The 14,732-nt window shown below is 40.7% G+C and overlaps 1 protein-coding gene across 2 annotated transcripts; it reads right to left on the reverse strand.

Moving 5' to 3' along the window:
- Positions 1–950: 950 nt before the first annotated feature.
- LOC110494007 (ribonuclease inhibitor-like) lies at positions 951–12,461 on the reverse strand. 2 transcript variants are annotated; one of them, XM_036950000.1, is made up of 8 exons: positions 12,277–12,450; positions 11,169–11,278; positions 5,049–5,128; positions 4,769–4,895; positions 4,491–4,664; positions 2,667–2,840; positions 2,029–2,078; positions 951–1,928 (listed from the first exon to the last, which is right to left on the reverse strand). In XM_036950000.1, the coding sequence occupies exons 2-7, from the start codon at positions 11,267–11,269 to the stop codon at positions 2,063–2,065; spliced, it is 672 nt and encodes a 223-aa protein (XP_036805895.1). In that variant the 5' UTR covers positions 11,270–11,278; positions 12,277–12,450; the 3' UTR covers positions 951–1,928; positions 2,029–2,062. The 2 variants fall into 2 exon arrangements, with proteins under 2 accessions (XP_036805895.1, XP_036805896.1); XM_036950001.1 differs by lacking the exon at positions 2,667–2,840 and having other exon boundaries at positions 12,277–12,461.
- Positions 12,462–14,732: the final 2,271 nt, after the last annotated feature.

Raw genomic sequence — 14,732 nt, forward strand, 5'->3', positions numbered from 1 at the left:
CGCTTGCCGTGCGGTAGCAAAGACAACAGTCTATGACTTGGGTGACTTGTTGACAATCAGACCACATAATATTGTTTCTCATGGTCGCAGTCCTTTAAGTGCCTTTTGGCAAACTCCAAGCGGCCTGTCATGTGCCTTTTACTGAGTGACTTCTGTCTGGCCTGAAAGGTGGAGTGCTGCAGAGATGGAGCTTTGTCAGAGTGACCATTGAGTTCTTGGTCATCTCCCTGACCAAGGCCCTTCTCCCCCTATTGCTCAGTTTGGGCGGGCATCCAGCTCTAGGAAGTCTTGGTGGTTCCACATTTCTTCATTTAACAATGATGAAGCCACTGTGTTCTTGGGGACCTTCAATGCTGCATACATTTTTTGGTACCCTTCCCCAGATCTGTGCCTCGACACAATCCTGTCTCGGAGCTCTAGAGAGAATTCCTTCGACCTGGTGGCTTGGTTTGCTCTGACATACACCGTCAACTCCGGGACCTTATATAGACAGGTGTGTGCCTTTCCAAATCATGTCCAATTTATTGAATTTACCACAGCTGGACTCCAGTCAAGTTGTAGAAACATCTCAAGGATGATCAATGGAAAAAGGATGCACCTGAGCTAATTTTCGAGTCTCATAGCAAAGGGTCTGAATACTTATGTAAATAAGGTATTTCTGTGCTAAAATGTTTTTTAAAAAATGTTAAAAAACATTTTTGCTTTGGTTGTGTGTAGATTGATGAGGAAAATGTTTTATTTAATCCATTTTAGAATAAGATGGTAACGTAACAACATTTGGAAAGTGATAGGGTTGGAATACTTTCCATATAACCCCCCAGGACAGCGACAAAAACTGTTGAATTTCAGCACCATGCTGACACTGGGTTGGGTTAGTGGGAGCTAAAGATTCTGCGATTCTAACACTGTCTACTGATTGTCAACACTTGAAATGAAGGGGATAATTCAAATAGAAGCAAGTGTCTTTTAATCCATTAAAAAAAATCTTAATATGCATTTTGACAAACATGCAGAAAAGTTACCTAGTGCTTTACACTGTGCATATGCTATGAGATAACACAAATATTTATTTACAAACAGACATGGCCAAATCATAGGCAAATTAAAACCCTTGTCGCTGTCATATGAAAGAACTTTACACCACCGAATTACCATTTCATTCATTACATTTCTATGACTGCAACAACCAACAGTTGTTCTTTATTTTAAACCCAAAGTTACAAGCTAACTGTCAATGATGGAAAAAATAATGTCCCATTCAACTTTTCCATCATTCAAATTCAGTCATGAAAATGTAATAGAAAAGGCTGTGAAACAAAATACCCTCCAACGTAAGGAATTGTACCTTATCCAAGACTATGCAGGATTTTCAGCTGGCACTGGACTACTAGTAACCGCAAGGGACACGGATGAGTCCATTAATGAGTCCATTACCCCAAAAGCTGGGTAGAGGGGCTCAGTGAATGTGGCCTGGAATGTGTACAGGTGGGTCATGGTGTCAGAGGAGACACTGTAGAAGGACAGAGTGCCATCTGGCCAGTCCAGATACACTCCTACTCTTTGGGGATCAGGTCTGGTGGTTGGGTAAAGAATATGATTCTCTTTATTATTGTGGCGGGCAAGGTAACGGTTATTTTCTTCGAAGAACATACACCAAGACCTGTCATTGGCTCCCAGCTTACAATCTGTTGCCTTTCCCCACCTGCTAATACATTTATATGCCACTCCTATGTCACAATTCCCAATCAAATCTGCCTCCCAGTAATGCCGTTTGGTCAGAGGCGCTCTACACAGCACCTGTGGCATTTCCTCAAATCTCTGTGGGTTATCAGGATGTCTGTTCTTCATCCACCCATGTTAGCTTTCTGTTTTCCTCAATCAGTGCGAAAAATTTGTTTGCTGTGTTTGGGTCCAAGCACATTTGGCATCTGGAGAAGCAAGAGAAGTCAAAGGAGAGAGAATCTCATCATAACCAGTGGGTCAATAGCAGTTGTATTGAATTGCAATATCATTAGCAAAGACACTTACACTTCTTAAGCAGCTCCGGTTTAAACCACAACTCTTAATTTTGGTTCAAACTGTAGGAGAGGCAAAATAATAGTTAGTGACGGACACCGCCTGTGGTGTAAGGACACTTGCCTAGGTATTACTCATTCGAATCTACCTCAACTGGGTTAACCCTATTGGAGAAGTTGTTTACAGGTTTGCCTACGGGCTGGGAGACCCTGGTTTGAGTCCCGGATGTTGCCGTTTGCTACAGTATGTAGAGCAGCAATGAAGCAACACAATATCAGGACCGGTCTGTTCTCAGACCAACAAGAGAAATGCAGTGATTCCTCAAACAGTCAGTTATGGCAGTGGTTACAAGACTGGTGCACAAACAAAGTATATCATTACAAAAGTCGTAGATTCTTCATTATATTCAGTAGCTGTATAAAGCTGCACGGCTGTTAACTTGTCGTGAATGTTTATAATGACTGGTATATGCCCAGAACCATTCTGTTGATGGTGAACAAGTCAGGCAGGGGTCTATAGAAAAGCAACTTTTTACTTAATGACACATTTTTGGAAGAAAATCTATTTCAAATATATTGTAATTATAGGTAATATTTCATAGAAATCTGGAGAGAGTGGGACCCAAGACAAGTTTTGCACAGTTAGCATACTTGAGTTTATCCAGTCTACAGTGTGGATCTGCCAGTCTAGCAGAGAGCAGCTTCACTCCTGAGTCTCCTAGGTGATTGAAGCTCAGGTCCACCTCTCTCAAATGGGAAGGGTTAGACCTCAGAGCAGAAGCCAGAGAAGCACAGCCTTCCTCTGTGAAGCTGCAGAATGACAGACTGCAGAGAGAGGTCATGATTTTACAACCAGACTGCTGGAGGTTGAGTGCAGAGCCTTGAAAGCTTTCAGAGAAGGCCTTAGAATATACGGTTCCTTCGGAAAGTATTTAGACCCCTTGACTTTTTCCACATTTTGTTATGTTACAGCTTTATTCTAAAAAAATGTTTTTCCCCCTCATCAATCTGTTACACTACCCCATAATGACAAAGCAAAAACAGGTTTATATAATGTTGGCTAATTTATTAAACATTTAAAACGGAAATATCTCATTTACATGTATTTACAGACCCTTTACACAGTACTTTGTTGAAGCACATTTGGCAGCGATTACAGCCTTGAGTCTTCTTGGGTATGACACTACAAGCTCGACCCATCTGTATTTGGGGAGTTTCTCCCATTCTTCTCTGCAGATCCTCTCAACCTTTATCAGGTTGGATGGGGAGCGTTGATGCACAGCTATTTTCAGGTCTCTCCAGAGATGTTCGCTTGGGTTCAAGTCCAGGGTCTGGCTGGCCCACTCAAGGACATTCAGAGACTTGTCCCGAAGCCACCCCTGCGCTGTCATGGCTGTGTGCTTAGGGTCATTGTCCTGTTGGAAGGTGAACCTTTGCCCTAGTCTGAGATCCTGAGCGCTCTGGAGCAGGTTTTCATCAAGGATCTCTCTGTACTATGCTCAGTTCATCTTTGCCTCACCACCATGCTTCACCATAAGGATGGTGCCAGATTTCTTCCAGATGTGACACTTGGCATTCAGGCCAAAGAGTTCAATCTTGGTTTCATCAGATCAGAGAATCTTGTTTCTCATGGTCTGAGAAGCTTTAGGTGCCATTTGTCAAACTCCCAAGTGGGTTTTCATGTGCCCTTTACTGAGGAGTGGCTTCCGTCTGGCCACTCTACCATAAAGGCCTTGAATGGTGGAGCGCAGCAGAGATGGTTGTCCTTCTGGAGGTTCTCCCATCTCCACAGAGGAACTCTAGAGCTCTGTCAGTGACCATTGGGTTCTGGTCACCTCCCTAACCAAGGCCCTTCTCCCCCTATTGCTCAGTTTGGCCGGGCAGCCAGCTCTAGAAAGAGTCTTGGTGGTTCCAAACTTCTTCAATTGAAGAATGATGGAGGCCACTGTGTTCTTGGGGACCTTCAATGCTGCATACATTTTTTGGTACCCTTCCCCAGATCTATGCCTCAACACAATCCTGTCTCGGAGCTCTACGGACAATTCCTTCGATCTCATGGCTTGGTTTTTGCTGTGGCATGCACAGTCAACTGGGGGACCTCATATAGACAGGTGTGTGCCTTTCCAAATCATGTCCAATTAATTGAATTTACCAAAGGTGGACTCCAATCAAGTCGTAGAAATGTCTCAAGGATGATCAAGGGAAACGGGATGTACCTGAGCTCAATTTCGAGTCTCATAGCAAAGGGTCTGAATACTTATGTAAATAAGGCATTTCTGTTGTTTAAAAAGGATGTTTTATTTATTTAATCCATTTTAGAATAAGGCTGTAACATAACAAAATGTGGAAAAAGTTAAGGGGTCTGAATACTTTCCGGAGGCACTGTATATAACACAAGTTTTAAAAAGTAGTATTGTGAATATTATATTTCTGTAAATGTAAGCATCTCTTCCTTTGTCCCCATGTATTTCCCACCTCAGTATCTCCAGTTTACAGTGTGGATTTCCCAGTCCAGCAGAGAGCATCTTCATTCCTGAATCCTGTAGATCATTGCTACTTACGTCCAGCTCTCTCAGGGGAGAGGAGTTTGAGCCGAGAACTGAGCCCAACGTGTAACAACATGTTTCTATCAGAGAACACCGACTCATCCTAAATGAGAAACGATGATACATAAAGACATAACACAAGATATAACAAGATATTAACAGGTTATGTAAAAAAAGTGAGAACAAAATCACAATCATTCTGCAGACCTCAGTTTCTCCAGTTTACAGTGTGGATCCTCCAGCCTAGCAGAAAGCAACACAATGCCTGAATCATTCAGTCTGTTGAAACTCAGGTCCAGGTGTTTTAAGGCCCAACCGGTAACTTCTGTGCCCCCTGTGGTAATACAATAAAATACAAAAATGATTAAGGATGAAAACGAAACTTACACAACGACACAAAAAGCAAACAAAGGCCAATTTATGGCAACCATTGCACAGTTCACAAGGCATGCATCAGGCAATACTTTCGACACAAAATTCAACTTACAGATTGCGGCTGTAGGTGGTGAGCTCACTGGCATTAGAGCAGTAATCAAAGACGTTTCTGTGAATTTACAGCTTGAGAGTCTACAAAGAAAGAGACATCAAGTGATTAAATACAGGTCGTCTTACTCGATTTATTTCAGCAAAGAAAGCATCTGTGTGAAGTGAACATGAACACAAAGCATGTACACATTTAATGACATGCTTTCATTACTGTGCGTGTCCATTACGGTTTGATTTCTCAAAACATGGTCTCAGGGTAACAATTTGAAACTTTGTTGAACAGTTTGTTAGTCACTCTTTAGGTTGTTATCATGATATCCTATCTGGACCTCTCCAAAATAACTGACCTTAGTGTTTACAGTGTGGATGTTTCAATCCAGCAAAGAATAACATCTCTTTGTCATGAAACGCAATATTACTCAGGTCCAGGTCTCTCATGAGTGAGTCTGCAAACTGGAGACCAGCAATTCAAAGCACTGACTTGTGAGTACAATGCCAGACAATCTGCAAGAATAGAGAAAATACAACTCATATAACCTGTGATGTTATGTTACGTCAGGGTCTCTTAACCACTGTATTGTGAATTATTTGGATTTTCCAGGTAAGCCATTGAGAAATGAAATCCCAGTGCTTCTAACTAAAAAGGTATACAAAAAAGGCCCTCAGCATTGCAAAAATGTAAATTTATGATAATACAAATCTGAACAAGTTGCATATCATAAAAATAGGATAAATACTTATTTATAAGGATGTGGTATGTGTGAATTCTGCATTAATACTTGCATTGCCTTTCTGCGGTTTCTCACAACTGGAAGCAGTCTCAGATGACCTGTGATACCTGTCTTGTAATTATTTATGTCCAACTCATCCAGCACCTCCTCTGACATTTGAAGCATATAAGCAATGAGGAGCCGACAGTTCCGTTTCTGATCGATTTTCTGACTTAAGGTACTTTAGAATGTCTTCTTGTACTGAATTGTCTTTCATCTCAGTCAAGCATTGGAGAAGGTTGATGAATCTTTCAGGTGAGTAATCCCCTAATAAAACATCCTGATCCCTAAAATATTTCCTAATTTTCTCAACAGACTCCGAGCCATTCTCACTTTGTGGCAGGAGGCCTTGTAAGAGTTTCTGAGTAGCATCCAGTGAGATGCCAACAAGGAATCGGAGAAACAGGTCCAGGTGTCCATTCTTCGTCTGCAAGGCTTTAACAACTATCATCTGCAGAAGCCCGTGCAAGGAAAGCTCATCCAAGGGGCATAATTTTGGCTAATTTTTCAGGAAAGGCTCCAGCTCCTTGACGTTCTTTGTTACACAACAGTGGAACACGTACAGAGCAGCAAAGAACTCCTGGGTACTCAGATGCACAAAGCAATAGACCTTATTTTTGTACAACACAGACTCTTCTTTAAAGATTTCTGTGCACAACCCACAGTACACTGCAGCTTCACTGACATCAATGCCATACTCATTCAGGTCCTTCTCATAGAACATGAGATTGCCTTTGTTCAGGTGCTCAAATGCTAGCCTCCCCAGTTTTAGAATGAAGTCTTTACGTGATTCCAAGATCTTCTGTGCATATGCCTCATTTCGACCCTGATACTTTTCATTTGCCAGGTTTGTCTAGAAAGTGAGTGTACATCTCATGTCGAAAGTGAGTGTACATCTCAGTCAGAGTTGTTGGGATATCTCCAATCTCATTTGTCATCATCATTTGTACAAGGACTTGGGCAGAAATCCAACAGAAGACTGGTATGTGGCACATGATGTAGCAACTCCTTGATGTTGTAAGGTGTGAGATTATTGTGCTGGCAAGGTTCTCATCACTTATTATTTTCCTGAAATATTCCCCTTTCTGTGGGTCATTGAAACCCCATACTTCGGTCACCTGCACTTACGGGGAATCTGATTGGCTGCTGCTGGTCGTGATGTTATCCAGAGGAGAGCTTTGGGAAGAAGATTCCCCTTGATAATGTTTGTAAGCAACACATCCACTGATGAGGTCTTTGTAACGTCAGTCAACCTCTTGTTTTTATGAAAATCCAATTCAAGTTGGCTTTCATCCAGACCATCACAGATGAACAGAACTTTACAAACAGCAAATGTCTTTGTGTCTTCTATCTCTGCAAGTTCAGGGTGGAAGTCATTCAGAAGTTCAGAAAGACTGTACTGGTCATCACTGGTCATCTTTGATCAAATTCAGCTCACGGAAAGGAAGAACAAAGACGAAATCCACATCCTGATTGGCTTTTCCTTCTGCCCAGTCTAGGATGAACTTATGCACCGAGACCGTTTTTCCGATTCCAGCGATGCCTTTGGTCATTACAGTTCTGATGGGTCGGTCTTTTCCTGGTAAGGGTTTGAAGAGGTCATTGCAGTTGATTGGAGTGTCTGTTGCTTTTTTCCCCCAGGATCTTTTCTCAATCTGCCACACTTCATGTTCATCATTCACCCCTTGACTTTCTCCCCCTGTGATATAGAGCTTGGTGTAGATCCGTTCGAGAGGAGTTTCATAGTCTGTGTTTCGCTCGAAAACAAATTGAAACTTCTCCTTCAGACTGGCTTTATGCTCCTCTTTAACTCTCTGCATCACATCATCCACTGCAAGGAAAAGGAATATAAAAGCCAAAAATAAATAAAGATAAATATTTTGGGGTGACATTTCCATAGTGCAAAAGCATTGTGCAAAAAATTATGTTAACCTTGTTGTAATATTGCCTTGTGATTTACTTGGAAAGGTTTCTTCTTTAAAAATTGTATTGGAGGATCGCAGCCAACTGAAAGGTGCATACACCGAGCCACCTACTGTACTGGAGTGTGAGACCGGTCACAGCCTCCCAATACATCAATATTCTCTTATCTAACCCTGTTTCTAACCAAATCAAATAAAGCCCTAAAAAGCTTACTACTTCCATCCCCCCACCGAAATCACATCCCCGCCCAACCCCTCTGACCCTAGCAAACTAACTCTCTACGTCATAAAATTCACAACATAACATGTTCAACCGTTTCTTTTAACATACGCCCATCTCACATACCAGTACCATGGTTCCCTATCAATTTCAGAATAATTCAATACCATATGTCCTAATCTCATCCTAGACAAGATAACGTCCTCTTTTCTGTTCCCATTACATTTTCTCTCGTACAGATTTCCTTGTTCTATAAAACTGTCTCCCCTTCACCACTTGCATCCCATTGCCTCTGACAACAATCCAACAGTGTTTGATATGAATGTTTTACTCTCCTCTCCCTAATTGCACCTGTAGGCCTATATCCACAAAATTATTTTTCATTGCTTTCTTTGCTATTTTATCTACTATATCATTCCCATTGACTCCTTTATGAGCAGGAATCAAACAAAACTGAACCTCTATCGCATTTCTTGTTAACCCAAATGACATCATCATTATTTCTATCCATAAATCCTCACGTTCCAATTTCCCAGATCTTAGACTGCACAAAACTGATGTAGAACCTGAACATATTACTGTTCTTCTTGGTTGCCCCTCCTCTAGCCATTGCAATCCAACAATTATAGCAACCATTTCTGTTGCATATACAGATAAATAATTTGTTGCATGGATTAACATTGAACTCAGGAATACACCTGCTCCAGTCTTCCCATTCATGGAATCCTTTGAACCATCTGTATATATATATATTGATCCACTATTGTTCCTATATTTTCTTTAAACCACTGCTTCTTTTCTTTGATCAGGCTAAGATTAACATATGGCTTTGTATAAAATCATGGTGGCACATTTCCTATTGCCACAGATGGCCCTATATCAAGGTACCTGAGTCCATATTCATCTACCCTTTTCCCAATCTCTGGGCCAAATCCCCTCTTTTGATATTGTTTATATACCGAGCAGTCTTCCAATACTACTAGTGTAGGATGATCTGCCTTGAACGTTTCTTTAACAATGTGCATTAGAAAGAGGCAATTATTTAACTAGAGTTTAGTAAACCGAGCAATGCATAAATAGTCACCTCTTTACAAAGGCACATTTTTAAAACCGCTTCAAATGAAATCACGCTGCCAGATTACAATAAGATTAACGAGTTCTGCAATCTGCACAATGTTTTTGCACTATGAAAATGTTGCCCTCAATCTAGTACCTTCCAATTATCACAGTCAAACTAAATACTTATGATACTTCTTACTCATTAGCTACTCTACAAGGTAAAATGTTCATTGAAATGTCTTCCTTGTTTCCGTAGTTTTCATCTTCAAAAAAAATAATAATTCAATTAAGTTTCATTTTTTGTTGATTTAAATGCATTATGAGTGGATGTGGGAGAAACACCATAAAGTGTCCTCCAAGTTTGTGTGGTAGTGCGCTTCAGAAAGGATGTGTTTTTAGGTCTCCGGACACTGAGGACTGGCATTATGGATGACCTCCAACTCACTGCAGAGAGAGTGAGAGGGAGGAAGGGAGAGCGTTTTAACCACAATTGAGCGCACACACACACACACACGACAAGGGTAGCACTTTATGATAACACCTGGTAATAAAACATTTGATGGATTAGTAAATAGTTTATTCATCATTAATTAAGCTATTCCTACATTTAAAAATGTATTAAACTATTGTATTAAACTAACAATACGGACAAAACACAGAATGTTAAAGAAAATGTACTTTCTTTGCTACATCTGGAAAATGTTAAAAAAAATGTGAATATTTCCTTTAACATTCGGGCTCTATTTTAACAAACCTAACACAATGGTAATTTTATGCGCTATCGGTTTGGGGTGGGGGGGTGTCAGGAATATTTTAGCTATTTTCACAACCAAAATTATGCTCGCAGTAGCTGGCGGTGGCTCGAAAGGGCTGGGTTTTGATTAATAAACAAGTTGTAGGTGTGTAAGAAAGTGCTCCATGGCCAAATATGTGGTTTCATTAAGTTGTGTATTTACGGTCTTATGTATTCAGTTGTCATCAACTCCAATTGGAATGTTAGTCCATTATAGCCTAGTTCGTTAAATAGCCTACAAAAATAAAATGTAGGCCTATCCCATATTTGCTAAATATGTTGAACATGTTTGGAGTCCACATTGGTCTAAGTAATTGCATGGCTTCATTTTGGAAATATATTGTTAAACATAGCATTTGCACTAGAGGAGGCTGGTGGGAGGAGCTATAGGAGGAAGGGCTCATTTTATTGGCTGGAATGGAATTAATGGAACGATGTGTTTGATAGCGTTCCATCCATTCCATTCCAGCCATTACAATGAGCCCATCCTCCTATAGCTCCTCCCACCAGCCTCCTCTGATTCACACTGACATAGGCCTAACGTAAAAAGCTTTTTTGTCTGATCCATGAAAATGCCAATTGTTATCAATGAGCAAGATTACATTCAATATTGGTAAGACCTAAAAAGACAGATAAAAGTTCTAATCAAATTCTAATAAAATGAGACCACTTGTTTTAAAATTGTCTCTGTCTAAATACAGTAACAGGCACCATAATTGCTCCCCGCGGGCATATAATATTAGGCCTAAAACAACCAAGGTTTTTTTTCTGATAAGTTCAGTGCCGAACCTGGCATAAGGGGAAATAGAAAGGGAGATACCTAGTCAGTTGTACAACTGAATGCCTTCAACTGAAATGTGTCTTTCGCACCCTCTGTGTTGTGTCCGTATTCTTTTACTGTTGATAAGCGAGGCATATTTCAGGTCATTTTGAGCCCTTTGTGGAGCATCAGCTACTGCTGGAATGGCTACTTATGGCATGGCCAGCCTTAAGGTTTCATAAGGTATAGATAGTCCTCACTTTAGATCCTTGCCTGCAAAAGACTTAACTAATGATTAGCAAATGCTTTGCAAGTAACCCTATCAGGGTTTTGTAAGTAACCCAACTCTGTGTCCACAGTTAAACGAGACTGGGTCTCTCAGCCCATGCTCACACACTGGACAGACTAGACCAGCCCTCAACTCACTGCAGAGAATAATAGAGGGGGTGAGACAAGCAATTATATGCGTGTTTGTGTGCCTCTTTCTATTTTGGTTAGTCAGAGGTAATTATAGTGTATTGTGAGATTTTTATTTTTTTGTATAAATGCAGTTATTCTCTTCTCCAGTGGGTGTATCATCAGAGTACAACAACCCACCTCCTTTTCATCTCCCTCTCTCGCTCCAGCACCTGATCAGTGCTGCAACTCTTTTGATCTTGCTCCAGGTCATCCAAGAGGTCAGGAAGGGAGTGTGCCATGGTGACAAGCTGAAACAAACACAGTAATATCATAGCCATCAGTTTGATTTAGTTTTGACATGCAGTACATTTCACTTCAGGGCATCTAAACAATCCCTTTTTATCTGTGCAAAAACAGACCTTTGACCATTTGTCAGGTTTTTTGTCAGTTGCCTCTTGAGATTTACAGTACATAGGATGCAGAGCTGTATTATCTTTGAATATCTAACGCAATACTGTAGGTCAGGTTAAATATTACTTAAACGTTTCACCTGAGACAGGGATTTGCTCAGGGTGTACCCTATAACCTATGTACATGCTAAGAACGTCACAAGCTATAGAAGGCAGATATTAAATATTTTGGGTTGTGTCATGTGGGTTGCTTGTTGTTATGCAACATTTACTTATTTCTGTTCTAGTTTCACCTATTTTCGTCATTTTTTGGGGGAAAGAGGTTTTTATGGCTCACATCTCTTCCTGGCAAAAAGTTTGTTAACTACTACTGTTATTGTACCCCTTATGAAAAAAAGATTACAGTCAGAGTCTAAGTTAGCAGCAAATACTGCGTCCAAAATAAAACTTTTTTACTGCAGTCATTTTGCAGTGGAGCTGTAGTATGAGTGCAGTATGACTGCAGTTATTCTGAAATTACTGCGTCCAAATGATCACAGTCGACTGCAGTTACTGCACTTTTACTGCAGTTTCTGCAATCTCTGTTTTAAGGGATCGGTCAGTAGGTTGGTCAAATGAGTCTGTCAAATGACAGATAACAGCTTTACATTTTCTACTTAATTTTTTCGGAGCACTTCTACTTAACGTTACATAGTTGAGGTATTACTACATTGTTTCGACGACAGTGATACGTGCTTCATAAAATAGTCCAGTAACCTCTTCAAAGGATACCTTCGAGTCCAACCCGCCATTTTAGAATGTGCCCACAACGTATTTTCCAAAAACAAAAAGGTAGCCTAGTGAGTCTTTATATAGAAAAACATTTTTCAGTTTCAAGTAAGAAAACAATAACTCACCAATACGTGAACAGTTTGTTCAAACAATATTTGAAATTAAACAACGAAGACGGATAAACATTTCGACTGCTTGAATACAGTCCTGCAATTTGTTTGTTTTTGGGCGGTCAGACCAATGGAGTTAAAGTTGTTGTGATGGGTCGTTCGCGAACGATTCGGCTCTAAGAGTCGGCTCTTGTAGGTGAACATTGGGAGCCGGCACGCATATCAGAAGAGGCGAATCTATTTAGAAAAAAATATATAAAAAAATAAAGATATGAATAATCAAAACATTTAAATGAATAGAATTAACTAATTCAAAGAACGAAAAAATAAATGTTATGCTAGCGTGCCTCCTAGTGGTAGTGGTGGATCCAGCACCTCCACACGTGGAGATGCATCCACTCAGTCAAGCAGGCCGACTCCGCGACCCACAGCAACGCAGTCTTCTATGGACCAGTTTATGCCAAAGTATATGTCTGTAGCAAAACAAGGCCAAATTGATATTGCATTGCATCCATTTTCGATCGTGAAGGACAGGTTTTTAGAAATTATAGCAATAGTCTATATCCAATGTACACAATTCCAAGCAGGAAAACCCTTTCAAAATCACATATTCCATAACTGTATGAGATCACACAGGCTTCAGTGAGGGGAAGAGTCTTACCACTGACTGCTGGACATCAAGGGTAACCACTTCTTACATGTCGGTTACATGTAACTTCATTGAGGATTTTTCGATGCCTAGCTGTCTTCTGGACTGCTTTGAGTTCAGCTACAGACACACCTCAGAGAACTTGGCAGAGGAACTGTTGAGAGTGGCCAGAGAATGGCAAGTAGATGGAAAAGTGGTCTGTTGTGTTAGCAACAATGCAGCTAACATAACCAAAGCCATGCCATTTTTTTTAAAGGCCCCGTCATCCATGTCTTGCCCACTCAACCTGATTGTAAGATATGCTCTGAAGGCGATGAAGCCCACTGTGGACAAAGTGAAAGCAGCTGTGGAATACTGTAGGTGCTAAAAAACGAAAGTCTACACAACGCCAGATGGGGATGCCTGAGCTGAGGCCTAAACACGACTGCACTACAAGGTGGAATTCAACATTTTATATGTTGAAGCGGTTTCTTGAGTCAAAGGATGCCATCATCTCCACCCTGGCCATTGTCAATGCACCTGTTGATGCTCTGAACCATGAGGAATGGGAGGTTACCACAGGACAAGACAGAGTTGATGGACACCCTTCTTTCATCAATGGACAGAAAGTTCCTTGAATAGAATATAATCACTTGCTATCAGAAACCGCTGCACTTGACCTCAGGTTTAGAAGTTAGCCTTCAGTGATGCCAGAGCGATTGATGATGCTCTTAAAAAAATAACCTCAGCAGCAGCGAGGGACAGCCCCAGCAGTCAGCTGGCTCAGGCACCAGGGCAACAAGGAAGAAGAGAGAGCAGATGGAGTAGAAGCACCAGCAGTAGTGCCACAAACGTCTGCTGTTTGGATGCTGTTTGACAAGAGAGAAACTGGGGATGCAGCACGAAGGAATCCCTCAGCTGATGCCATAATGGAGGTCCAATCCTATTTGGAGGAGCCCCTCCTGCAGATCCTCTGAGCTGGTGGAAGAACAAGGCCTCTCTCTACCCACGGCTTACTAAAGTCATGACAGGGAGACTGCATAGTGGCCACATTCGTTCCCTCTGAGAGGGTCTTCTTGAAAATGGGACAAATAATTACTGAGAAGAAACCGCACCAGCCCCTCTAAAGTTAGGCAGCTTGCATTTCTGAATGCAAATCTCTCATAAAAGCAAAATATGGTCAGCATTTCTGTGTGCTGCTGGTTATAACATGGCAATAAAGAAGAGAGAGAAAATGTTTTAAGTGGGATGCTGCAGTTTTGCACATTGTTATTTATTTTTCTTTGATATGGTGCAATATTCTATTGTTATGTTGTTCAGATTGTATTAGTTTTGTATTGTTACATTTATATGCACTTTGTTTATATACATTAAAAAAGTTATACTTGAAATGCAAATGTTTAAAAGCATTATTTTGAAATATGTTTTAAATACAATATGGTTAAGGTAGAATATGATTTAATTTCATAATTTAATTCGAATTATTCTAACACCAATCATAGTCAAACTATGGCAAACTGTTTGACTTGACAAAATACAAAACATTTATTTTTAAAGAGCTCACTGAAAAGAGCCGGAATGCCCATTACTAAATTAGTTAGGTAATTGTCATTGAAAGCAAGTCTACGCCGTATCTGTACCATGTGCGGTATTTCTATACGTCCCGTTCTTAAATTTCGTGTTTGCATCTTTTACTTTGGTTTTGTACACCAGCTTTAAACAGTAGTGATGTTTGTGAGGGTTGATACTGGTGTGGTGAGATTATTGGTGAGGAGTCGACTCCAAAGGAATCGATTCCTCGACTCCTTGCCCGTCGACTCCAGGTGTCGACTCACATTTCTGG

This window comes from Oncorhynchus mykiss, chromosome 17 (assembly GCF_013265735.2).
Source record: "Oncorhynchus mykiss isolate Arlee chromosome 17, USDA_OmykA_1.1, whole genome shotgun sequence".
Taxonomy (NCBI): domain Eukaryota; kingdom Metazoa; phylum Chordata; class Actinopteri; order Salmoniformes; family Salmonidae; genus Oncorhynchus; species Oncorhynchus mykiss.

Excerpts from the sequence above, each read along its gene's own strand:
- LOC110494007 (XM_036950000.1), bottom strand. The coding sequence starts at position 11,269 with ATGGCACACTCCCTTCCTGACCTCTTGGATGACCTGGAGCAAGATCAA. Across the intron at positions 5,129-11,168 it reads GAGAGGGAGATGAAAAGGAG|ACTCTCAAGCTGTAAATTCA; the intron begins GTGGGTTGTTGT and ends CTTTCTTTGTAG. Across the intron at positions 4,665-4,768 it reads TGTAAACTGGAGAAACTGAG|GATGAGTCGGTGTTCTCTGA; the intron begins GTCTGCAGAATG and ends TTTCTCATTTAG.